The following is a 27,502-nucleotide window of genomic DNA, read 5'->3' on the forward strand; positions in this document are numbered from 1 at the left end:
CCACTTCCTTTTTGGCGGAGGGCAAGGGCAAAAATCTATTCTCTCCGAGCAAGGTGGTAAAGTCGTCTAGACATGGATCTCCTACGAGCAACGCCCCACTCTTGTTGTGATATTCTTTGGGAGAAGCGTTGATCAGTTTCATACACATCAATGATGGAAGAATGCGTATCCTCGTGGACTCACTGAGGTAGTTCGATTCGGAATCCAAAAATGCAGCAAAAGGGGCGAGGCACAGTGGACCATCAGGAACGACGACCAACTCGCCATCTTCGATCAAATTTGAAATAGGACTTATGATGCACTCATGAAAGAGACGCAGAGGATTCTCGTCAGACTGTAATGGGTTTCCTGTTTCTTCTCCTCTTTCCTCGACGGCTGGCAATTCTTGTTCAGTACTTGACCCGTCTAATGTGCGGTTCTCGCAGATTACCCTGAATCTTCCTCGAATTTCCTTGTAAGCCTTCTTCCTTAAGCAACTCAAATAGTCGGTCGCATTTCCAAGGAGATATTTCACTTCTTTCTGTATAAACTGTATATTTCTGTCTTTCCCGATTACCCACAGGTTAACTACGTTTCGGTGTAGTTCAACAAAAAGCGTCGAACCAGAGATATCAGCAACCATTTCAGAGATCTCTGATTTAGCCGCCTCAAATGATCCAGAAACTGCCAGTTGGGAGCCATATCGTAGTTTGATGAGATCTAACAAGGCCTGCGCTCGTCCTTGGTCCGCAGCACACAATGCCTCGTCGAATTTTGACAGCTTAAGCAAAGTTCTGCAGAGTGACTGATAAATGTCTTGACGTGCATTGCGGAAGATTACTTTTAACGCATCGTCAACTTGCAGAACTCTCAACTCATTGAAAAGTTTAGTGCTGCGTTGATAATAATTAACCGCTTGATGCAAGTCTCCAGAGTTTTCATAAGTACGACCTAAATTGGCTAAATAATTTCCCACGATTATTCTCTGCCCCGATTTCTGAACCATTTTAAGACATTTCTTGTTGTACTCGATGGCTCGTTCAAAGTCACCCTGTTTACGAAGAACTTCCCCAAAACTGGCGTAGACCATTGCCTCGATTTCCTGGTCTCTCAGTTCTTTGGCCATGGTAAGCGCTTTCTCAAGATACTCTGTTGCCTGGTTAAAATCATCCCGTCGAGCATTAACAGTTCCAATAAGGAAATAGGCTTCAGCCTCGTTTTTCCTGTCCCCTATGCGTTTAGCGATATCAAGGTAATCCTGGAAAGACTGCATGGCTTGAAACAATTTACCCATTGACATATAACTTTTACCAACAACTTTTGAAGCGTTTGACCATACTAGTGGTTTTCTAGCAATACTTAGACATTTTCTGGCGTTCTCTATGGCATGACTATAATCACCCAAGTCGTGATAAGCCTCACCAAGCAGGCAAAAGGCACGCTCCTCCACTGTCCTGTCTTCCGCTTCTTTAGCAAAACTAAGATGTTGCCTATGGCACTCTATGACTCGATTGAATTCACCCAGCTTCTGATAAGTCAAGCTAAGATTGTAACCGACCACTCCCTCTGCTGCCTTATATCCCAGCTCTCTAACAATATTAAGACCTTTCCTGAGGTACTCTATGGCTTGATTGAAGTCACCCAGGTTATAACTAGCCAAGCCAAGATTGTGGTAGGCATTTGCCTCGCCTACCCTGTCTCCCAGTTCTTTGTCAATACTAAGATGATGTTTGCAGTTCTCTAGGGCTTGATTGAAATCACCCATATCTAGATAGGCGTAGCCAAGTTTGCAGTAGGCACTTCCTTCGCCTGCCCTGTCTCCCAGTTCCTTAGCAATACTAAGATGTTGTTTTTGGTACTCTATGGCTTGAGTGAAATCACCCATATTGTAATAAGCGGAGCCGAGAATGTTGTAGGCGTTTCCCTCGCCTGCCCTGTTTCCTAGTTGTTTAGCAATACTGAGATGTTGTTTGTGGTACTTTATGGCTTGACTGAAATCACCCAGCTTCAGATAAACGGAGCCAAGATTGTGGCAGGCACGTCCTTCGTTTGCCCTGTCTCTCAGTTGTTTAGCAATGTTAAGATGTTGCCTGAGATACTCTATGGCTTGATTGAGGTCACCCAGCTCGTAACTAGTCGAGGCAAGATGGTTGTAGGCATGTCCCTCACCTGCTTTGTCTCCCAGTTCCTTAGCAATACTAAGATTTTGTTTGTAGTACTCTGTGGCTTGATTGAAATCACCCATCTTGTAATAAGCTGAGCCAAGATTGTGATCGGCAAGTCTTTCGTCTGCCCTGTCTCCCAGTTCCTTAGCAATATTAAGATGTTGCCTGAGGTACTCTATGGCTTGACTGAAATCACCCAGCTTTTGATAAGCGAAGCCAAGATTTTTGTAGGCACTTCCCTCGCCTGCCCTGTCTCCCAGTTCCTTAGTAATACTAAGATGTTGTTTGTGGTACTCTATGGCTTGATTGAAATCACCCATCTTGTGATAAGCTGAGCCAAGATTGTGGTCGGCAAGTCCCTCGTCTGCCCTGTCTCCCAGTTCCTTAGCAATAATAAGATGTTGTTTTTGGTACTCTATGGCTTGAGTGAAATCACCCATATTGTAATAAGTGAAGCCAAGACTGCTGTACGCACTTCCCTCGCTTGCCCTGTCTCCTAGTTCTTTAGCAATACTAAGATGTTGTTTGTGGTACTCTATAGCTTGATTGAAGTCACCCAACTCGTCATAAGCCGAGCCAAGATTGTTGTAGGCACTTCCCTCGCCTGCCCTGTCTCCCAGTTCTTTAGCAATATTAAGACGTTGCCTGAGGTACTCTTTGGCTTGATTGAAGTCACCCAAACAAGAACTAGCCAAGCCAAGATTGTGGTCGGCAAGTCCCTCGCCTGCCCTGTCTCCCAGTTCCTTAGCAATACTAAGATGTTGTTTTTGGTACTCTATGGCTTGAGTGAAATCACCCATGTTGTAATAAGCGAAGCCAAGACTGCTGTACGCACTTCCCTCGCTTGCCCTGTCTCCTAGTTCTTTAGCAATACTAAGATGTTGTTCTTCGTACTCTATGGCTTGATTGAATTCACCCATATTGTTATAAGCGGAGCCGAGATTGTTGTAGGCGCTTCCTTCGCCTGCCCTGTCTCCCAGTTCCTTAGCAATACTAAGATGTTGTTTTTGGTACTCTATGGCTTGAGTGAAATCACCCATATTGTAATAAGCGAAGCCGAGATTGTTGTAGGCGCTTCCCTCGCCTGCCCTGTTTCCCAGTTGTTTAGCAATACTAAGATATTGTTTGTGGTACTCTATGGCTTGAGTGAAATCACCCATCTTGTAATGAGCAAAGCCAAGACTGTTGTACGCACTTCCCTCACTTGCCCTGTCTCCTAGTTCTTTAGCAATACTAAGATGTTGTTTGTGGTACTCTATAGCTTGATTGAAGTCACCCAACTCGTCATAAGCCGAGCCAAGATTGTTGTAGGCACGTCCCTCGTTTTCCCTGTTTCCCAGTTGTTTAGCAATACTGAGATGTTGTTTGTGGTACTTTATTGCTTCACTGAAATCACCCAGCTTCTGATAAACGGAGCCAAGATTGTGGCAGGCATATCCTTCGTCTGCCCTGTCTCTCAGTTGTTTAGCAATGTTAAGATATTGCCTGAGATACTCTATGGCTTGATTGAGGTCACCCAACTCGTAACTAGTCGAGACAAGATGCATGTAGGCACGTCCCTCGCCTGCTTTGTCTCCCAGTTGTTTAGCAATACTAAGATGTTGTTTGTAGTACTCTATGGCTTGATTGAAATAACCCAGCTTGTCATAAGCCAAGCCAAGATTGTGGTAGGCACGGTACTCGTCTGCCCTATCTCCCAGTTCCTTAGCAATACTGAGATGGTGTTTGTGGTACTCTATGGCTTGACTGAAATCACCCAGCTTTTGATAAGCGGAGCCGAGATTTTTGTAGGCACTTCCCTCGCCTGCCCTGTCTCCCAGTTCCTTAGCAATACTAAGATGTTGTTTGTAGTACTCTGTGGCTTGATTGAAATCACCCAGCTTGTCATAAGCCAAGCCAAGATTGTGGTAGGCACGGTACTCGTCTGCCCTGTCTCCCAGTTCTTTAGCAATATTAAGATGTTGCCTGAGGTACTCTATGGCTTGACTGAAATCACCCAGCTTTTGATAAGCGAAGCCAAGATTTTTGTAGGCACTTCCCTCGCCTGCCCTGTCTCCCAGTTCCTTAGTAATACTAAGATGTTGTTTGTGGTACTCTATGGCTTGATTGAAATCACCCATCTTGTGATAAGCTGAGCCAAGATTGTGGTCGGCAAGTCCTTCGTCTGCCCTGTCTCCCAGTTCCTTAGCAATACTAAGATGTTGTTTGTGGTACTCTATGGCTTGAGTGAAATCACCCTTATTGTTATAAGCGGAGCCGAGATTTTTGTAGGCACTTCCCTCGCCTGCCCTGTCTCCCAGTTCCTTAGCAATACTAAGATGTTGTTTGTAGTACTCTATGGCTTGATTGAAATCACCCAGCTTGTCATAAGCCAAGCCAAGATTGTGGTAGGCACGGTACTCGTCTGCCCTATCTCCCAGTTCCTTAGCAATACTGAGATGGTGTTTGTGGTACTTTATGGCCTGATTGAAATCACCCAGCTCGTCATAAGCCGAGCCAAGATTGTTGTAGGTACTTCCCTCGTCTGCGCTGTCTCCTAGTTCTTTTGCATTGTGGAGGTCTTGCTTTATGATCTCAATTGCTTTCTTCATCTTAGGTTTCAAAAGTGTAAAGACAAAAGCGAAGAAATTGCGTAATTGTTTCGGTTGTAATGTTTGTTTGTCTCGAAATGTGGCAATAAATAAAAATTTTCGTTGTAGAGGTTTAAGTCGACAAACAGACCCCCCCCCCCCCATTCTTTGGAACCTGTATTACGGGGTTACCATTCCCGTGGGTGACCGCTTAATACACGTTTGACTTTAGTATTATTAATCATCAGCAATGCACGACTGATTTTTTTTCTCTTTGACATTTCTTCTCACTGACATTGTCCTCAATGTCATTACCACTAACGCCCCAACATCTACAGCACTGATGTTACATTTAACATGATGCTAAGAAGGAGAATGCAAAAAGATTTACTAGACCATAGACTTACATTTCCGGACTTTAAACATTCGTGGAAAGACCTGTCTCTCAGTCGCCGCAGGGTATCGTTCCTTTCAATCTTCACACATCCACAGTTAAAGATGCAAATATAATGCCAAAAATAACTATACTGTTATATAACTGTATTAGGGATCCGCAAATTCTTTATAACAGTCTTTTTAAACAGCAGAAGCTCTACCGGTCAGGAAATAAGGCTCTCAGATTTCTTGTTTTCTATGTAATCGGTAAAAAAAGAAAAACAAAAAAATTAAAGTTTATTCCGTAAACTTGGAAAGCCTTTTTCATTTGAACACTTGTTGAAGAAGCAAGATGCTTTCAATATTCCGATAGGCTTCCAAATGGTGTTTATGTGCCATAATTCTGAACACTGACGATTTTAACTTACATAGTTGACATTCTAAGAGAGATCAAGTTCTTTGTATTTTAGATTTGTCAAAAGGATACTGCTAATCCTTGGACACTCCATCTGAGAGCTTCTTCAGGCTTATTCAGCCCAAGACAGGCGCTTGCTCCTATTCAAAATAACAAAGTTAACATTATTAGATCGTATCTATGCGGAAGAGGTTTTTCTAAAACAGTTTTCCTTTGCCGAGGTAAAAAATAAATTGTTGTAATTTTTCTCCTCGTTGGTTTTTGGAAACTTATCAAATTGTGAAAGAGTTGTGCGATGTTTGAAAAAAAATTTAAAGTAAACGTTACGGTGATTCCCTTAATTCTCTGTAAAAAATAAAAATGTATCCTGAGCACTTGGCTTCGAAAGATGAGTATCAGCGAGCTGTCAATCATAACAGAAGGGTGCCTATGGGCGTGGTACTCTCGACCTTAGGGAGAGGACTGGCAATGAGATCTTAGCAGTCTTAGTTTTAAAATCTTCTCATTTCAATTTCTTGTTCTGAAATCGAAATTTCGAGATACAGAGTAAAAGTATCTGCCAAAAACAGCGCCTAATGCCACTTTCACCAGTCATGTGAGACCCCACTCAGTAACGTGCAGTCCAGACCGTGGAGTGCGAGGTAGTTTTCCGCTCAAAAAAATAAGAAAAAAAAAATACCTCTAATAATTGCCTTCAGATATGTTGGTTGCAATCGATAGGCAGCTGTTGCATCTCTCAGTGACTCCTGGTAGTTGCCTACAAGAGAATTGTAATCTGATAGCAGAACGTCCAGTCGAACCTGTATTAAGCGACACCGTAAGCGGTCACCCTGTTAGGGGTCGGATGTCAAAGTCCTCTTATTCTCCCTTAGTAACCCCTCTGCTACATGTCTGCCATATAGTTCTTGTGATTTTAGCTCTGAGCATCTGGTATTGGATCAACCAATAACAATAATACCCTAACTGATATTTTCTTCATTCTCATCACTTGTCTGCTTGATGTTGTATTGACATTGTAAGGAGAAATTCTGTCTTGGTCGCTCATGGGAGTTAAAGGGTTAAGTAGTCGTGTTCACTTTTGAGTTAGACCCTGTCCTCATTGTCTTCCACCTGCAGAAACCGAGCGGTAACTTTAAGCGAAAAGTTCCACTCAAAGTTCTACTCAAATAAAACTAAGAATAATCTTTCAAGTAAAATTCAATCTGTATATCTCCCGAAATCAATTTTGGTGGTATTTTTGAGCGAGTTTTTGTACATTAAATAGTAAATTATGGCATAAAATGGTATTTTTTATCGTTTTTTATATCACCCCCCATTCTTTGGAGGCTGTGTTAAGCGGTCATCCGCCATTCTCTGTGGGTGACCGCTAATTACTTCTTTGACTGTAGTTATAAAAAACTGAACATAAAGAATAAAAAAGGGCGTAGGTCGGTAATAACAAACATGTGCTATACTCTTCCAAATATTCGTTTCCAAAACTCAAATGATCGGTTTATTTGAGTGGAAATTATGTTGCTTTGAGTATTATGTAGTCGATCTGGGTATCTGAGTCAGCAAGAAAAAGCGAAAAATCAATAGAAATGTTAAGCAGAGAAAAGATTATAAATATCAGCGGTGGTGAGGACAACGAAATCTGACTCAAGTTCCATGGGAGTATTATAAGATAAAGATGCCGTGAACAGATTCTAAACACAAACATGCCTACATGAACTACCTCACGCACTCAGTGAGGCCAACTGCCAAGTGGAGAAACGAAGTACGGTAAAAAGATTAAAGCCTTCATAATTCTCACCTAATTTGAAATGTACTGTTGCCCTGTTGTTGTACAGTTTGGCCTTCAATTCTTTGTTTCCGCATTTCACTTTAATTCCTTCCGTGTAAAAGTGAGAGGCGTTGAGAAAATCTCCTTTTAAGCAAACCTCGTTACCTTCATTCTTGTAAACTTCAACTATCGCTGAAACAAAACAATTTAAGTAACATGCATTAAATTGAAAACTACTACCGCTTGTGGCCAAGGTATTTGAAAACAAAAGGGCCGGGGTAGGATGAGTTTATCTTCTTTATCTTCACAAACTGACTTTCAAAGGGCTCTGGTACATGAGGTGGTAGACCTCCTGTTGAATATCTTGCCAAGGAACAAATCTCGTCACTTCAGACTGTTTTCATTACGAAGTGCCCGCATCACAGAAAGAAATCTTACCCGAAATAAATTCAAAGAGAAGGAAAAAAAGCTAAAGAAAACAAATCAAGCAGAACGTACCCAGGTTATAACACAGGAAACATGATTACGAAGAGTCGTCTTGAAAAGAAAGCCGCATTAAGCTCACCTGTCAAAGTGTCGTCATCAAAATCAAGAGTTACTATTTCTTCTTCTTCTTCTTCTTCTTCTTCTTTTTCTTCAGCGGGTAATGTGACGTCATCTAAAGCTTTGCTTGAACCCTCCGCCATGAATGCTGGGAGTTTACATCTCACCGGACGTACGGCTCCTTTACGGTTCCTGTACAACAATAATATACACACCAACTTACGGTCTCAACACTGGAAAATCTGAGTTGACTTTGACTTTTTGTACTAAATTTCTTTTCTTTTGCAGCAAAAAAAAAAGGTGTTTTTTCTGTAGCTGTGGTGCAAATGTTTGCCTCTGACCACAGGAAGTCATGATCGTGCACAGAGGGACACCATTAAAAATTCCCCATGAGACTATGTAACAATGTCTTTTGTGATCATTTTATTCTTGTGTAACGTTCTCCTGATCGAAAATATATCCGGCTTGTCTTCTTCACAGCTTTCGTCTGAGTTCGTCACGCAACACCATATTTTCTTACTTGCATGACGAGCTCAAGCACAGCTGTGAAGAAAACTTTTAACCAACCACCAGCCACATAAAGTCCACCGAACTACTAATCCCTGTGCGACTGATCCACTGAATCAGATCCGTCTCATTTGGTCTTTTACTGCTAGTTCACCGAGTCATGAGGTCTTATTTCTTGGCAAATTATTGTTTGTCCATTCAGCAATTACTCATATTTTTGCTTCTAACTGCCACCGCTTCCATTGCTCCCTCGAGATCTTTGTTTTGTCAATACAAAACACTAACTTTGAGTGTCATATTGGTTTACAGTCTCTAGTTCGTGATTTATTGACAAACTCTTTGGGTGCAGAATTAACTCAAAATTCTTCATGTTACATTCGGCAACGCTTCGTGCATTATTTGAACGTTTCGCTTATTCTACATCTGTCATCACATAGCGGATTTTTCTTGTTACTTTTAAGTTAAACCACTCACTTCAGTGTCTAATCGTTCAGAAGATAGCTGGAGAATGAATAAAATGTTAAGGTTGATAGTGGGGTTACATCAATCCAGTTTCAGTCGCCTTTGTTTATTAGGAAACGTGTTTATCAAAAAATTGAAATAAGTTCTTTAGACGCATTTAACAAATTCGCACAAAAGTTCTCACGGTGACTGAATCTATCAGGTGTGAGGAAGGAAGAAAATTACAGTCTAAAGGTGTATTTTTTTATCAAAGCCGATTTCTTAAAGGTTCCTCACGACGAGTTAAAAAAACAGCGGTTTATATTTGTTTTCACATGGTCTTCGATCGTTTGTCATATGATTCTGAGATACTGAAATTTTCCTTCTCGAGAAGTAACGTTTGATGACAACAGCGAGCGCCCTCAATCTCACGAATGATAATTGCTGAAGGTGATATTTGCTATCATTGTAGAACTGGTCATGAGACTTGAAAAATTCACGCTCCGACTGGGTTTGAACGCGTGCCTGTTAGATTACGTTAGGCGCTATTTCCAAGTTAGTTTCCATGCAGGTTTCAATTTTTTTTGGCTCACAATCTACTTTAGTGTGCTGATCAATTCTTCAAATGTCATTCACAGAATGAATATAATTTTATTCACTGTTACTCTGAGTTTCGCGCCTAAGCGCTCGTCAGACAGAGTTTTCTGGTTCTGTTCTGTTCTGTCTGACGAGCGCTTAGGCGCGAAACTCGTTGATTCTTTCACTTATATATACCCAGCTCTGCTACCACAGCATTGAGCACTTTATGCTAAGGTAGACTCTACCCCCATATTTATATAATTTTATCCATGTAGTTTTTGAGATTACGGTTGAAAATGCCTCTAAAAAGGGCAATTCCAACCGATTCCTTTCTTACATGGATGGTAGTTACCATCAACAAGAGTAATTGACGTGTCGTGTGGCACAATTAATTACTAGTACTTACTTTCAGGAGACGCTTGTTCGAAAAAGATGATGCCTTCAAGTTTATGGGCTGTGTGATAGAATAACCTGGAAACAGATAAATTGGAAAACAAAAATGATTGGTATAGGAACAATGATTTCTCAAAATGTTGACATGTTGCACAACCGAAGTCGATATCAAGTAGATGATTGTTTACAAATAATCGTGACGAGGCATAAAACTTCCTTGAATACCAGAGATGTTATTTAAAGACTTTGACGAGAGACAAGTTTCATTTTCTTACGCGATCTACTGGTTTGGCTGAGTCGAAAATGAGAAATAACGTCAGAAATGCCTGAAAAACGTAGAATGGTCTATTTATTTTGGGTCTATGAGCACTGATTTTTTTTCAACCGATTTCTCTCTTACATGGATGGTCGTTTCCGTCAGCAACTTACAATAATTGACGTGTCGATGAGTGTGGCACTATTAATTATCAGTACGTACTTTCAAAAGACGCTTTTTCAACAAAGATGATGCCTTCAAGTTTTTGGACTGTGTGATAGAATAACCTGAAAACAGATAAATTGGAAAACAACAAATGATAAGTATAGGAAAAAGGATTTCTCAAAATGTTGATATGTTCCACGAACGAAGCCACCACCCGATTTCATTTACAAATTCCATAATTTGTGTAGAAAGTATGATTTTGTGAAAAAACTGTTGATGACAAGTAAAACATTGAAAAACAATTATTGCCAGCTAACCTCAAGCCCAAAAGTAAACGCCAAAACCAAGATCAGCCGATCAAGTCAAATATCGATATCAAGTAGATGTTTGTTTGCAAATAATCGTGACGAGGCATAAAACTTCCTTGAATACCAGAGATGTTATTTAAAGACTTTGACGAGAGACAAGTTTCATTTTCTAACGCGATTTACTGGTTTGGCTAAGTCGAAAATGAGAAATAACGTCAGAAATGCCTGAAAAACGTTGAATGATCTATTTATGTAGGGTGTTTAACACTGGTTTTTTTTTTCAACCATCTACTAAACTTTTCGAAATACTTGTTAAAACCCCTGTATTATTTTGATCAGTAGGAATGACTAAACAGGTGTCGTCTTCGATGCCTCTAAAAAGGGCAATTCCAACCGATTCCTCTCTCACATGGATGGTCGTTTCCGTCAGCAACTTACAATAATTGACGTGTCGATGAGTGTGGCACGATTAATTATCAGCACTTACTTTCAGAAGACGCTCTCTCGACAAAGATGATGAATAACCTGAAAACAGATAAATGATTAGTAATCGATACAAGATTAAAATGCTATTAGTTAATTTTTTTACAATGTTTTTTTGTTTGAAATATAACCATCGGTTATTTGTGAGCCAGTTAGTGCGTTAGCCTTTAGAATGCAGCTAATTATTTTGATCAGTAGGAATAATTAAACTGGTGTTGTCTTCGAAGAGAAGTTTGTCGGAATCTAACGTTTCATCAAAATTTTGTGCCAGTGAAAAACAAGGCATATTTCAACTAGCTATTTTCATACGCTGACATAGTTTCGTACCTCTAAACCTCATTGGTAGTCTGAATAACGGTGTATCAAAACTGTGAAGAGAACTTACATGATGATCAGTCAGGACGTAGAAATTGAATGGCTCTTTTTATTCCAAAACTTTTGTCAACGATACAAGATTAAAATGCTGTCAGTTAATTTTTTTACAATGTTTTTTTTTGTTTGAAATATAACCATCGGTTATTTGTGAGCCAGTTACTGCGTTAGTTTTTAGAATGCAGCTAAATTTATCAGCGTCACCGAAATCCACACAGGTATGTGATCAACGGGAAAAAAAGAACAAAAGAAAATACATAAAAAACTGGTACATATCGATGTTCATGTTCATTTGAACACGGCTCATTCACGGTCGAGTTAGACCGATTAGTTACCATTCTACCAAGGAGAACAGTCAGGTAATCTGGGATCGAATCACATCAAAGTGGTCAGTCGAGTGTGCGCAGGCTCGCGTATGAAGAAATTGAGACTGATCGAGACTGTGTTATTAGTTATGATTCGGAATAAATTGTTCACAGTATTTTGCAAGCTTTGATTTATAACGATCAAGATGTTTGAAATGACTTAAGGGAAAGGAAATAATACAATCGACATGGCTTCGGTCAAGGTAGCGGTAAGAGTGAGGCCCCTTAATAAAAGGTAAGTCAAAATGAAGCAATTGATTCGGCCGTTCTAGCAGAACGCCGGTTGAAAATTCTCGGTGATCGATGTCTGGCGTTTAAATATCTGTAAAATGTATCCGTTGGTAATTTCAGGGAGCGAGACATGGATGCCAAAGTTTGTATCCAAATGGAAGGCAAGAAGACGACAATCACAAACCCTGGTGTAAGTGAAATTTCATGTTTTCTCGTCGCTGTACGTAGGAGGTTATTTTACTGCAGTTGTGGTTGTTCCAAATTATTCGACGAAGAAATTGAATTTCAGCTTCTTTGATTTCAGAGCGAAGACAAAGATTTTACATACGATTTCTCTTACTGGTCTGCAGATAGTTCAGACCGTCACTTCGCTTCACAGGAACAGGTAAAAATATTCTATTCGTCCAATTCATAATATAATTGGAACCCGATCGGGCCGAAGGAAGTTTAAGTGCGAAGTCCTTCGAACGTCATTCTGCATACATAATGAAATAATGAAAGATATTCACGTACATTTTCGATGAAATCGTCATCTTTTCGAAGTTTCTTTTCAAGTTAGACCGTAGCTAAGTGGTTGTTCATTTTTTATATTTGACCTCCAGTTGTTTGTTGCGCTAAATTACTTTATGGTTGTTCAGTTTTATTTGTGTGATTTTTGGATGTCTTACTGTTTTGCAAGTCAAATTAATTAAGAGAGAATGAAGCAATAGTTTTTCTTTTTTCCAAGGGTATCTTGACGGTTTATATTTATAGTAGTCAGTAAATGAACTTAAATAAAATAAATAGTAAAGAAAAGATGAATTTTATACAGTTTAAAATATGTTAAAATGTAATAATTTTTCACTTATAATCAAAAAGAAACCCAAGAGTAAATAAATTTACGTACACATCAAGGCGATTCATTCTTTCTCTAAAATCTGATATCTTTGATACAAAAAAATAATTGAGTATGTCGCTGTTGACTATACTTATTGAAAACTGTGACTAAATTTAGACCTTAAGACTTAGATTTCAATCTAACAGACTTCCTTACTTTGCATATCAGTGTGCTAAACAACAGAAACAAATTTGGTGAGCTGAAATTCACAATGTCAATGTAAAATCTGATTATAAATGTTTTATGGGGTTAAACATTGATCCAACGAAAAAGAAGTGGTATAGCTGAACTTTATTAGTATCTTCTTTAAAATGACCAGCATTAATTAGATTATGTGACATAGTTCATAGACAGACAGAATTCAATAAAAAAAAAAGTGAAGTCAAGAGAGTTAAATATGAAATTGAGTTTATTTCTGTACTGTACAAAGCAACAGAATTGAATTTTGTGGTTTTAGCTTGAGAGTATATTTACCCACACTTTTGATTAATGGGATAATACATTTGTTTCAATAGAATAGTTGTTAGAATAGTTGTTAATGGTCCACACTCCAAATCTTTGGAAACAAGGTATTAATTATAGCTAAAATAGAAATATTTGCTTAAATTTACAAGTAAACTTTCCAGTATGAGTATGAGGAGCAACCAACCTGTTATTTTTACGTGATATTTTTATGGGGATTTAGCTCTTTGAAAACTTTAGAAGTTTGAAATTTTAAGGGTAAAGTATTTTGGTAATATGATAGATATTACATAACTCAGTCACAAAAATCTTAAAAAAGCTTAAAATTTACTTACTCTGTTATTCCTTCAGGTGTTTGAAGATTTGGGTACAGACGTGATACAGGCAGCGTTTGAAGGTTACAATGCCTGTATTTTTGCTTATGGTCAGACAGGGGCTGGTAAATCTTACAGTATGATGGGACAGGAGGTAACAAAACACAATTAACTATTTTTTTACATTGAAGACCACTGGGACCATCATTAATTTGGTGTCCATAATAGCACTCTTTCATTATGCATTCTGATTGTCTAGGTGAGAGTTGATCCAACAAGGACTGTTGTTTGTGATTTTGACTGATGTTTTGATAACCTCAGTAAGTCATTATCTGAGTAGCTCTGTTATTGTTTTTGGCTAAGGTTGTTGAAAGCTTAGTCTCTAGTACTTACAATAGTCCTTAAGATTGCATATACTTTCATGCAAATGATCAGACTACATATTAACAAAATGTTACTCTCTGGTTCAAACCATTTACTGTTCAAAGTAATAACAATAATCTGCCATTATCATGGTAGATGTTAAAGATGAGCCAGTTTTTTATTGTTTAGTGTTTTGTATAACATTTTTAAACTGCTATGTCTTTTTTTATGATAGAGCAGTTCCTTTAACTTGTTGTTCACATGTACAAATGCTTCCAGTAGATTTCTTAACTTTGTGCAATATGGAGGTCAAAATTCTGCTACAGGCAGAGTTGTTTCCATACAGTTTTCAGTAGTTTTGGTGAGAGATTCACGTGTGAATTAAAAAAATTGCATTTTGACTTGCAAATGACAGTTATGCTTAGGCAAAAAAATTATCTCATTTGTGAACTGCAGTTTAAGAAATAGGGGAAAAAAAAGCCTGAAAAGTAAGGCTGTGACATGATTGAAACACCTGCTTCTCAGATACTAGTCCATTGATACTGTTAACCCTTTAACTACCATGACTGACCAAGTCAGAATTTCTCCTACAATATCAGGACAATATCAGTACATATCAGTACAATATCAGGACAATATCAGCACAATATTAGCACAATATCAGTACAATATCAGTACAATATCATGCAGACAAGTGATGAGAGTAAAGAAAAATATCAGTTAGAGGATTATTAGTTATTCCAATACCAAATTCTCCAAACTAACATCTCAAGAACTATGTGGCAGACAGTAAGGAGAATTACCAATGAGATCTTGGGGGTTAAAGGGTTAACAAAGATAATAAGCCACATATTAACTCTTAAACCCTTATGAGTGACCAAGGCAGAATTTCTCCTTAGAATATCAATGTAATATCAAGTTGGCAAGTGATGACAATGAAGAAAATATCAATTAGGGGATTTGCTTGTTGATCCAATACCAAATTCTCCATTCTTACATCATCAGAATTGTATAGGAAACAGTGAAGAGAATTATTGCCAATGAGACTTTGGAAGTGAAAGTTAAATGATGTCATCGTTAAATCAATGTTTAATTGAACGATGGCAATTGATTTTTGATAATATTATTTTTTTGTAGACTGCACCAGGATTGATACCAAGAATATGCCAGGTACTCTTAAGATTTTTGATAAGCTGAAAATTCAGAAACATTTGAAAATAACTGTACTTCAACTCTGCTTTTTACTATTGAGGTACAAGTAGATTTCATATCCTTATAAATTGAATGGTCATTTACCAGTAATTAATATCCTATTAAATTTATGAAGTATGTATTTCATTAAAATGGCTATTTATTTTTTGGTGATATATTTGGTATCTGTGACAAATTATTAAATTCATTATTTATTACTCGTATTTATATGTTAATTTGAGGCAAGGGATTAATTCTTCATCCATTATAAATTATTAATTAATTAATCATTATTAATTATAAGTGTAAATTACATGAATTTATTTAACAGGGTCTGTACGCTCGCATGGAATCAAGTGGTGATGACAAGACTGAATTTAGGACTGAAGTTAGGTAAGTGTTTCCATGTTTTTGTTGTGGTCATTAAACTTACAATTCTTCTGTGTTATTTTTTGAGAAAATATCATTCGTCAAGTCTAATGAATATTTTCTTTGTTTGTTAGTTACCTGGAGATTTACAATGAAAGAGTTGGTGATCTCCTTCGACCAGCTAAAGGAAGAGAGAAATTCAATCTCAAAGTGAGAGAGCATCCAAAGGAAGGTCCATATGTACAAGGTATGTTAAAGGACTGAATTTACTTAAACCCAATAGTCTGTAATGAGTATGGTGGTAAAACTGGTCTGTTTACCTATCATGCTCTAAATAGAACAAGAAAGATAGGAAAGAAAAAAGGAAGCTGGTGCATGTAATTTTTGAGCTTGGTAGTGGATTAAAGAAAGATGTCTTTGTATGATTGTGATTGCACTTTGGTGGTAATAAGCACAAGTAAATTCTTCAAAGGCAACAAAATTGCATGAGCCCATAGGGTGAGAGCAACTTGTGGTCTTTGAAAAATTTATAATTTATATTTATTTATATTTTCTTGCACCAGAAATCATCTCGTTACTTGTTGATAATTTATGTAAAAAAAGTATCACAGAAAGTCAAGACAGATGAAATTTTGACAGCATGCACATGCTAATTGTAATTTCCACTTGTGTTACAACTTTGCACTTGTGTGACAACTTTGCTCTCATATTACACAAAAAAATGGACTGGTTTTTAGCCAATCAGATTCATGTAATTTGTTGATGTATATTATTGGTCTTGTTATGAGGGTGGGCCAAACTTTAAAAAATCTGAGGCTCCATGAGGAAGTGGCCCCTTGGCCTTTGGATTCCATGCTCTAATGCTCAACCACTGGGCTTCAGAGCACTCTGTGTTGAAAAATGCACCTGCTTTGTTCATACATATGTGACACATCTCCTGCATCATGCAAGGATAAGCACTGTGTGACAGGAAAAATAATGTCTTTCTTTACTACATTTATATGTCAGTCAGTTAGGAGGCTGGTGTCTGAGATCCCAGGTTTAAAAACCAACATGTTTCCAAAGTTTATTCTCATACGAGTAGCATGAAGCAATTGGGGGTATTGTTAATCCTTTAGAATGAGATGGTTGAGTATCACAGGTTCTCCCTTAGAATAATGTCAAGTATTTCGGACATTTTTTGCTCACTCTATGTGCTATACCTATGGCACTATGTGTAAGAGTTACATGTAGTGCTTATCTTAGGGACAAAACGCACTGATCTAATGGATGGCTCACTCCATGTGGGTGTTGTACACACATGCGTTTTGAAAGAGTCATTGGCTCAAAAATATATTTATTATGATATTTTAGATTTGACAAAACATGTTGTGAAAGATTACGAAGGAATAGAAAATCTGATGGAAGAAGGAAACACAAACAGGTAATGGTGATTGTACAACTACTACTACAATAACTACTACTACTACTAATAATAATAGTCTGTAATAAAAATGATAGCACAACACATTCCTTCTTTAAAGTGTTTTCACAGTTTTTCATAAATTGCACATATATTGACTGCATCACTGATTTTAATCAGTCTTGAATAAAAATTTTGATGATTTTTAATTTTATACATCTTGGAATTTGTAACCATCATTATACTGTACAGATGAAATAAAGCTCAACATTAGGACAATATGAATTACCATGTAATTTGGATGAAAGATTTTTTCCTGTGTAAGAAAGGGAAGGAAACCCAAACAGTCTTTGAATGAGAAAAGCTGCTGGGGTTTTTCTCAAAATGCTTGTAAGTAATTGCCTGCTCTGTTCAATAATGATATTAAGATGTTACCAGCAGAGGGCAATTTATTGGTGTGATCAGAGAACTTGTTGATCCTGAATCTTGTTCACATTGCAGGACTGTTGCCTCTACAAACATGAATGATGTCAGTAGTAGATCACATGCAATTTTCACTATTTTATTCACGCAGGTAAGGAAACAAATCAATTGTTAGTTTGATTCCCAGTAGATTAAAATATGATGCTGCAGTTATCAGCCACAGGTACATGTATCCTCCTCAGAAGTGGTGACAGTCATTGACATTATTTTGTATTAATGTATTTTATTATGTCATAATTTTCTGTTTCATTTGGTAGTAATGAAAGATGCACATACCTGAGGTCTAGAATTAAAGTTCTGTGAATCAGCAATGTTAGTGCTTTGCTTTAATTTACTTAAGATAAAATTTTCCTTATTACTGATATGTTTTTATAATTATCTTTCAGGCCAAGTTCTATACTGACATGCCCAGTGAAACTGTTAGTAAAATCCACTTAGTTGACTTGGCTGGCAGGTTAGTATCTGTGAAGATCAAATTCATAATTCTCCTTCTCATCTGCTACTTGTTTCCTTGTAAATAGGTTAAGGAAAAATGCTTTTTTAATGTAATAAATTTGTCTTTTGTCATAGAGAAACTAATCTTTCTTGTTTGATTGACTGAGTAAAGTAGTAATAATAATACAGTAATAAAACTTTATTTAAACACAATAAATATTTAAAGCTAGAGGCTTGTGGGATTGTGTTACAACAAAATTAATATAACGTATGTAATATTAATAAATAAGAATATATATAAATTTATCTAAAAATATAAAAATATATACAACTTCTCTGAAGTGATTACGATGTAATATCTCAGACATAACTAAGCAGTCACTCCTAATCCTACAAACACCAACAAAAACCATTAGTCTATTGATTTCTATTGTCATTGATCAAATTCAGAACAACTGCCCAACATTGTCTGATGATTAAGTCAATCAATCCTAATAGTTACTTTGTTGTTGCAGCGAGAGAGCAAACTCCACTGGTGCTACAGGAAGCAGATTAAAAGAGGGAGCTAACATCAACAAATCTCTTGTTACATTGGGAACTGTTATCTCAGCATTAGGTAATAACTATCCTGGGTTACTGGTGTTGTATTGACTTCTTGGGCAAGATACCTTCATTTAACAGTGCTTCTGTCCATCAAGTGATGATTTGTTTTGTTAAGTGGAAGTTCTGGGTCTTGTATTATTCTTGTAGCTGAAGCAAGTGAGAATTCCATCAGCAAAGATCCCAAGAAGAAACTGTTCATCCCTTACCGCAACTCTGTGTTAACATGGCTACTGAAAGACAGTTTGGGAGGAAATGCCAAGACAATCATGATAGCAGGTTAATATTTCTTTCAGTTCTGCCAGTGTTTAACTTGGCAAAAGAGACAAGCTTGTGAATTTTGGTCATGTTTCTCATCAGAAACAAGCTTTATTTGCAAATCTATTTTGATGATTACTGCTGGTACAAGTTTGCCGATGTTTGATTTTCACTTTGCTGTTAAACATTTGATTTAGGAAGAACAAAGATGCTTTTATGCCTTTTACTCCTAAGATCTTATTGTTAGTTCTCTCATCTAACTGCAATACATTTCATAGGGAATAAAAAAAGAGAATGTGGTGTTAAGTTAAGGCAACAACTTCTCTTTGATGCGTTTGAATATTCTCATTACCAGTTAGCTGGATATTTTATGGGTTTCAGAGGGAGAACTAAATGTTAATCACTTCCGGGAGTTTAAGTGTTATAAATATTAATTTCTCTTTCCTTATAGCCATATCACCAGCGGATGTGAACTATTCAGAGACTCTTAGCACGTTACGTTACGCCAATAGAGCCAAGAACATCATCAATAAACCCACAGTCAATGAGGTTTGTTATTTAACTGAATCAATGATTATGAGTGGAGTTGGCAGGATTTTCAGTGTGTCTGGGGGGTAGGGGTGGGGGATTTCACACCCTAGCATTTTACTGGTTAGTGTGGGTATGCCAGATTGTTTTATCGTATACATGTAATAACATTTGTCTGATAAATATCAAGATACCATACACTTTTGTACCCCACCACCCATCTCTATCCACTTCTTTCCCAGCTCTCCCCCACCCTCCCCCCCCCACCCACTCCTTGTCTTTAGCCTGGGTTTTATCTGCCGTTATGTTATTGTCTTGAAAAAAACTAAAACAAAATGTCATCTTAGAGTAAATTGTAAACTGTGTTAAAACTAGCGGAAGGGGAAGTCACACACTCCTTAGACCACCCCCCTCAGCTAAGTCCACGGTTACGCCTCCAAGCTGCACATGTTTTAGTTGTCCACGAACAGCGAAATGTAAAGGCCAGTTTTGGTTTTATTTTACGGAAGTTTTCCTGGAGAAAGATAACTTACTCTATGTAGCGCTTTTATTTTAATGTTTTAAACATAGATCCAAGTGATCTAAAATATTTGTTCATTATCATTCAGGACCCTAACGTGAGACTGATCAGGGAATTAAGGGCTGAGATAGACAGACTCAAAGTGCTCCTGCAGGCTCACGGACAGGTATGCAAACTACAAGGGATATGTGCCATATTTGGTGGTCAGGAGGAAAATCACGATTCTTACTTTTCTAACCCCGTTAAATATCAAACCGGAATTAATTTCTGTGTAGTAGCTGAGCGGAAATGTTCTTACTTGGAGGGTTTGGGAAACTGTGTGTGCCCAAATTACAGTTATTTGAAATTTTCGTTGTTGATGGAAAAGGAATGTAACAAGTGGTAAACATGAATCAAGGCCAGGACTTTTCAGTCCTGCATTTCTTCTCTTATATCGTCCCAGGCTTTCAGTTGTTTATTTTTTTGTTCCTTTTTTTTTCTAATGCAAAGCGCTTGGCTCAAAGATTGTCAAAATATTTAAATTCCCTTAAGGAAATTACCATTATGAATAAATTGGGTTCGGGAGGATAAATGCATTCACAAGGCAAGTCTTTTTAACGGACAGTTTCCCTACTCCGACGACGACAAGAAAGGTGACGAAACGACAACCTGACTCGCGATGACGACCCGACGACGGCACGACACGGCGACGACACGAATACGAAAACGACGACGACGAGCGAATAGCTACAAGGACTCGTAACAGTACATTTGATTCATCGTTTCTTTATTATGATGTTAGGATGGAGTTGGCGAGCTTGGTGCGGCAGAGGAGTCGCAAATGACTGAGAGACTGCACGAGAACGAGGCGCGAGTCGAAGAACTCACTAAAAACTGGACCAGCAAATGGCGGGAAACGCAAAAAATTATTGAGGTAAGTCTGAAACAATTGGGACGCAAAATTTTTCGTCCTTTAATTGGCTCGATCCGTAAACAAGCTTATGGAGATGTAAGAATTGCTGACGAAATGGTTGTCGTTTTTGTTGGTTTTTTTATAAACAGGAGCGAGCACTTGGCTTCAGATATGAGGGAGCTGGTATTAAAATGGAGTCAGAGCTTCCTCATTTGGTCTGCATTGATGATGACGTTCTCAGTACAGGAGTAACACTTTACCATTTAAAGGTAAGTGTAATATTCTTATACAAGGCTCTTTTCTATGAAGTGTCGTTAGACCAAGATCAAAGTGTTCACGACTTCAAATCAGGAGAAAGAAAAATATTAGAAGGGACCAGTGAGAATGAGGTTTAACTCTAACTCCCACGAGTGACCAAGATAGAATTTCTCCTCACAATATCCATACAATATCAAGCAGACAAGTGAGGAGAATAAAGTAAAATATCAGTTAGGGGATTATAAGTTGACCCAATACTAAATTCTTCAAACTAACAACACAAGAACTGTATGTCAGACAGTAAGGAGAATTACTGATGAGATCTTGGGAGTTAAAGTGTTAAGTCGGGCATGTGATTGGTTTTATGGATGGCGTAAGTTCTTAGTTTAATTACGGCGCGAATTAAAGCAAAACAGAAGTCAATCCCGGGTTTCTTTCGATGCCAAATTGAAGATAGCTTAATTCCTGCCGCCCCCTAAAGGAACAGCGTGCAGTTAGCTAAGTTTATTTAAAACGTTGGCTAGAGGAACTGATACATTTAGTAAGGAGATGTAGAAACATAAGTAGCAAAATGTATTGCCGGCATTTTGTTGTCTTGTTCTTTGTACCAGTTCAGCAGTCTGTTTTCTTATTCTTTAATTCATAGGATGGGATGACTTACATCGGAAGAGAGGATGCAAATTTTAATCCTGATATAGGTTGGTCTGGATTTTAATCAGTCAATTTGCGTAGCTGGCGGTTTTCGGAAGCCAGGGGAGCAGTGAATTTGGTAACGGACATTTTCTCCTTCCCAGTCCTCTTGCGGAATGGGAAGACCTTCGCCGCTTAAAATTTTCCTTGATGCAGTTCGTTACGCAAGAAACTTGTAAGCGTGTAAATGGAAAGAGAAAATCGCCGGAGCTAGAGTATGTTTTCATCCTGAAAGCTCGTTCTTTATGCATAGTCCACAAAGTGTATAAAAGCACATCTGAGAGATGATCCCAACTGTTTGACTTAACATCAACAACTAACCGTTGAATGGAAATTGTGTAACACAAGATTGGAGAATTTTCTTTTCTATTACATTCAGAGATCGTTGATAGTCTTTCAATGATCATATCAACTTGATTCGCTGTTCTCGAACAACTGTCCACACTTTAGTCGTAACAGTTTTTTTGCCTTGTTTTTGAGAATTCAATACTTGATGATATTTAGGAGAACACGTTTTGAAAATCTAACAACGTTAACAATAAATATTCTGACAGATATTGATATTAAAACTTTCCCTCTTGTGCTCATCAGTGTTATCAGGACCTGGTGTTGAAGCTGAACATTGTATCATGGAGAGTATTGAAGGAACAGTTATACTTCATCCTATCGCCTCCCTGTGCCAAGTGAATGGGCTTCCTGTGGGCAAGTCACAGCGGATCAGTCAGGGTAGGTGTACTCTGCACCTCCTCGACTTGTATTAACTCTTCACACCCTAACATCAGTTTGTAATTTCTCAGTACCGATTCTTTATACATTTCGTAAGGTGCTGACAAGGAGAATTTGTGTACCAATCAAAAGTTTCTTTCGTTGGTGATCATTTCCTTTACTCTCATGACCCTAACGTCTGATTCAGGGTTGATATTGTAGGGAGAAATTTGATGCTGGTCACTCTTAGGGTTTAAAGGGTTAACTCTTCACACCTTAACATCAGTTTGTATATTCTCCATACTGTTCTCTTTACATCTTCTCAAGTGATGACTAGGAGAATTATTGCTTTATTCATTTTGTCTGTTTCTGTTTCCACAGGAGATGTAATTTTACTTGGAAAGACCAACATGTTGCGGTTTAATCATCCTCAGGAAGCTGCGAAATTGAGAAAAAAGCGATACGTGAGTAGTTTTGTTGTTTAAAAGTTTTCAAAAAAGGTGAAGTAGGAAATTATTTTTATCATTTTCATGATCTTTGCAGTACGAGTCGATGGAGAATTTAGCGGACCTTAGTTCAGAACCAGAGAGAGAACCTTCTTACATGTTCTATAATGCCGGGTGAGTATCAGATGATCTATGGTTTGATATTTGATATTTACAACACATGAATATTCTCGAACTGATTTAAAGACACCACTTTAAAGGCAGTTACTTTCACGAGATTAAGAAAACTATCTCGAAGAAAAAAAGGAGACCTCCCTTTTGCCCTTCTCACCATTTGCATCAACTTCAAGCTCTCGTTAAAAAGTGAGAGTTACTTGGTAAATTCTTGCATCAGTGTTAATATCTCAAGTATGGACAGATTGAGTTATTCACGAGCTGCCTGATATCTGTGCCCCATAAGGTCTTGATTGTGATAGCGATTTTGCTCTTAACAACTCATTTTTTAAACAAAATTGTAGCTTGGAGCTTGAGCGTCAGTATCGGGAAGAAACTCGGAGAATTGAGGAACAAAGGTAAATAGAGAGCCATGAAATGTTATTTTCGATTTTTAGTCGCTTGGGTTACTAGAGAATCGTTCTAACTTTTTATTTTATTTTATTTTATTTTTCTCCCATTACACAGACGATGTCTTGAAACTCAACAGAGAGAGGCTGCTGACAAACTAGAGGAAGCAAGGTTTGGTGACATAATTTTACATCTTTGAATCACTCTCGGTTTAACGCATGAGTAGAAGTGGGAGTGGTTTAATTCTGGTCCAGTAGCCATGTCGTTATGTACCCTATGTCGTTGGAAGCGTCAGAATGACTTCGTTATGTAATACGCGTTGCATCTAACTGGAATAATCCGATGATGTGGATTTTTAGAAACTCATTGTGGTACATTTGTTGAATTTGAGCTTTTTTTTTTCTCAGACGTGAACTGGAGTTCCTCCGTTCCCAGCAACAGAGAGCTTCTGAAGTTCGAAGTGCAGAGGAGGTGGAACGAAGAAAGGAACTAGAAGCGAGTCACCAACAGTTAGAACTACAGAAGAAATATCTGGAGGAGATACGAGAAGAACAAGAGCTGGCGCGAAAACGAGCCGAAGATGAAATAAGACAGGTATTTTGAATGAAAAAAGGGTAATTTTCAATAGTGTCGAAAATAATCTGAAATTGCACTATGCAATTTGGTTTTATCAACTAAGTTGATAATATAAATTGGCCACCGTAAAGAGTTTGAAAGCTGACGTTTAAAGCGTTAAGCCCTTCGTCAGAGCGAAGGAATTGCTCTAGTTTTGCTTCACTTCGAGCTGTGATTGGTCCCGAAAACTCGTCCCACCCTCTCAACCAATCAGTTGCAAAGAACTAGCTGGGACTTTGTAATTACGTTTTCCCTTGCATCAGTCAGTTTCTTCGTTTTTATTTTGAATTCTTATTTGCGCCTTGAGACATTTGTCTTTGTTCTGATCTCTCTGTTGCGCGACTGAACCAGGTGAAGGAAAGGATCCGTCAAGAACAAGAGGAAGAAAGGCAGCGGCTGGAGGCTGAAATGCAGCGCCTGGTGGCCCTTGAAGAAGATCACAGGAAGAAGGTTCATATCAAAGAGCAAGAGATGGGAAGAATCAAGGAGGACCTGGAGAAAAAGTGGGACCAAGAACGACGACAGGTAAACAGCGAGAACTGATACGAAGAGTGAAAAGAAAGAAAAAAAAGTCAGAGATTTGTAAATTGTGCAATAGTGTGCGGGTATGACAAATAACATTATTTTATAACAAGGAAATATCAAGGGGATGTAACTTTTGGTTAAATTGCTGTGGGAATGTGGTGAAGAGATTTTCGGATGATAGTAGTAGGCTGGGAACGCCTTTGAAAAGAACTAATATGGCTGACCGGTAAAAGAGAAAGCGGCATTTTTTCAAGTTGGACGTGAAAGCCTTATCTTTTATTGGCCAATAATTTGCAAGTTATCTTAGATTCATTAAGTAATCTTATGAAACTAGAATTTTGAAAGATCTTTTCCAGACAGATATGTACTTTTTTCCTCATTCATCTGCTGAAAAAAAATAATTTTTATTTACTCTAATTTAAATTTTGTTGTTAGGTTGAAATGCAGAGGGAAGAGGTGGCAAAACTTCAGCAGGAAATTGAAGCTAAATCACAAGAACTGGAAGCAGCTGAACGGGAAGCAAGGGCTGCTGCACAGCGTAACAGCGTCGTATCTTCATCTGGAACTCTTAGTCCCTCTGCTAGCAGTGACGCCTTGCAAGGGTCCGCAGAAGGAAGTGAGGAAGCAGCTGAAGCAGCTGCCGAAACAAAAGCAGAAGCGGCTGCTGAAGCAGCTGCTCGGGCGGAGCCTGACGAAAAGTCACAACTTGAGGTACTTCGTGAACGACTTAGGCAGCTGGAGGTTGATTACGAGGAGCAGCGGAAGGAAGCACAGAGAGAGGTGGCACAGGCTAAAGATTCTGTCAGGCGAGTGGAGCAGGAAACGTTGGAGGGACTCCGCAGCCTCACTACTGGAAAGTCAGCCATTGAAGGGGAGTGGCGGCGGCTGGAAGAGGTTCAGGCCAAGCACAAGAGGGCACAGGAACAGTCTTACGCCAAGATTAGGGACGTACGGGAGATGCTGGAGAACGCGGAAGAGGTGGAGGAAGCTTCTCTCATAGAAAAGGAGAAGATGATCATGGAGAGAAGAGCGGCGAGGATGAAAGTTGAGGAGGCAAGACGGAGGTTGGAAGAATTAGAAAACGAAGATAAGGAAGGTGAGTTGACTGAAGCAGATTTTACCAAAAAGAAAGAACTTCTAGAATTCGAAACACGGGAAGAAATAAAAGATATCAGGGAGGAACGGAAGATCATCAACGAACTGCTGAATAAACATCAAACAGCGCTGCAGAAAGCAACGCTAATGGTGACGGAGACCAAGACTAAGCTTGAAAAACACCTGGAGAGCGAGAAGTTGATCCTGATGCCACTGCGAGAGAAGGTTGAGAGCTTGGTAAGGAATGAACTCGGACCTCTGATCGAATACGAACAGGAGATAGAGAAAAGGTGTGAAGACGTCGATCGCGAGGGTCGAGAACGCAAGAAGCTCATTTACAAGCAAAGGAGGCGGATTGCGTTGCTGGAACGACAGCACAGCCAAGCGCTGCAGCAGGCAGAGAAGGAGACTTTGAACGAAGAAGAGCTGGAGGAGTTGGAGAACGAGAGAGAAGCTGAAAGGAGTTTGATCAGGAAAGAGAAAGTGCGATTGCTTGAGCTCGAGAAGAAGCACAAAGAGCAGCAGGAGGTAGCAGAGCTGACGATTGGAGAAGCTGTACAGGAACTGGAGAAACGGAAGGGTACCGTCAACCAGCTGCTGGAGACCGAGAGGCGGAAACTCGCAGACCTGGAGGCTGTGCATAAGGAGACGCTGGAGCACGTGGAACAAGAATTAGAGCAGCGCTCAGAGATCCTGCACCGAGTCAAGGATAAAGTACAGAAGGATAAACGGCAGCTGGCGAAGCTTGATGTGAGGCAACAACGCTGCGCAGCGAAAGCTGCTGAGGAGTTGTTTCTCATGGCGGACTTGTTGGAAAAGGAAATGAGTGATAAAGGAAAAACAGACGAGCTGTTAAGGATCAAAGAACAGAGGAAAAAACTGCAGGAACTTGACAAACAATTGAGAATGGCGGAGAAGAGGGAAAGAACGTCGCGGGATGATCAAGAAAATCAACAATGCACTCTGCTATAGACATTCCCAACTTTCTCTAAACGTACCTGTGATTTGATGTTCGGGGATATTCCAATCTTGTAGCAGAAAGGTATTTCTGTTAGTTGTTATAGAAAGAGTTATTTTGAAGTAAGTAGGAATCGCAATATATCTAAAATAAATTGTCTCCCCGGGAACAGGGAACCTGCTGAGTTTAGTTTCCCTTTAGTTTCGTGCTTTGAAGCGATCTTTTGTTCTCCCTTACATATTTATAGCTAATGATATTTCGCTTTTGTGTGATGATATTAGAATGTCAAACGAAAGAAAAGGCTTCAACTAATGTTTTTGCAATTATCTTTATTATTCGAAATTAAAAATCTATTCAAGAGCTCGTTTTGATATATTTACCTTTCAGTTTAATCGGTATTTTTTTTGAGATGTTATGTCCAATGTCGTTTAAGTGACTTTTTCCGTAACTGTAGTTCTTGACAAGGTTATTTAAGTATCTTTGAAATAATCTGCAATTGTAAATATTTGAGCCAGTGAAAAGTGAAAGTTGTAAATTAATGAAAGGTAGATTTATTTCGTTAACAATTAGAAGGTGCTAAGGTGAAATCTACTAGACTATTATAGATTAAATTGGTTAATGAAACTAAAGCTTTTCGTGGCAAACATTATTTAATCTAAAGTTAACTTAAATGTCCTTAATCCAAACAAGATTTTATTTATTTCGATGAAATAATTTAAGATTTAGTTTTCCCTTTTTTCAAATTTTCGCGGCGATCAAGGCTGACAATAAATTGTACAAAGTATAAATTTCCCTGTTTATAAGGTATCAATGGTGGAATGGAGATGTAAAAAAAAATGAATGTTTGGATGCAGAACAAAACAGCGACATCTCCGAGGGTATATCCCAGGGATTTGATATCCCTGGGGTTTGGAACGGTTAAGAGAAGAAAAATTTCTTAGTTTGTATCCGCTGAAATGTTGATTGTTTGCAGAATTGCAGGATAATGTGCTCTTGGTAATTAAAAAGTCCAAACAATAAAATGTAATGGGATGAAATTTGTG

At 38.5% G+C, this 27,502-nt stretch overlaps 2 protein-coding genes across 2 annotated transcripts; one reads left to right on the forward strand and one right to left on the reverse strand.

The window, feature by feature from the left end:
* Positions 1-35: 35 nt before the first annotated feature.
* On the reverse strand, positions 36-7,970 carry LOC131771920 (tetratricopeptide repeat protein 28-like). Its single transcript, XM_066169549.1, has 7 exons — positions 7,832-7,970; positions 7,297-7,458; positions 6,184-6,261; positions 5,577-5,644; positions 5,122-5,190; positions 234-4,735; positions 36-114 (listed from the first exon to the last, which is right to left on the reverse strand). Exons 1-7 carry the CDS (start codon positions 7,950-7,952, stop codon positions 36-38), a joined length of 5,079 nt encoding a protein of 1,692 aa, XP_066025646.1. The 5' UTR covers positions 7,953-7,970.
* A 3,771-nt stretch (positions 7,971-11,741) lies between these two features.
* Positions 11,742-27,488, forward strand: LOC131771921 (kinesin-like protein KIF16B). Its single transcript, XM_066170364.1, has 25 exons — positions 11,742-11,913; positions 12,030-12,099; positions 12,214-12,294; positions 13,600-13,716; positions 15,063-15,095; positions 15,448-15,509; positions 15,620-15,732; positions 16,839-16,908; positions 17,389-17,461; positions 17,757-17,824; positions 18,321-18,421; positions 18,556-18,684; positions 19,115-19,212; positions 19,800-19,877; positions 20,493-20,624; positions 20,753-20,872; positions 21,508-21,559; positions 22,143-22,277; positions 22,638-22,720; positions 22,800-22,876; positions 23,221-23,274; positions 23,384-23,437; positions 23,674-23,860; positions 24,233-24,406; positions 24,842-27,488. The coding sequence occupies exons 1-25, from the start codon at positions 11,867-11,869 to the stop codon at positions 26,471-26,473; spliced, it is 3,840 nt and encodes a 1,279-aa protein (XP_066026461.1). The 5' UTR covers positions 11,742-11,866; the 3' UTR covers positions 26,474-27,488.
* Positions 27,489-27,502: the final 14 nt, after the last annotated feature.

The sequence above is a fragment of the Pocillopora verrucosa genome, chromosome 7, assembly GCF_036669915.1.
Source record: "Pocillopora verrucosa isolate sample1 chromosome 7, ASM3666991v2, whole genome shotgun sequence".
Classification (NCBI taxonomy): Eukaryota; Metazoa; Cnidaria; class Anthozoa; order Scleractinia; family Pocilloporidae; genus Pocillopora; species Pocillopora verrucosa.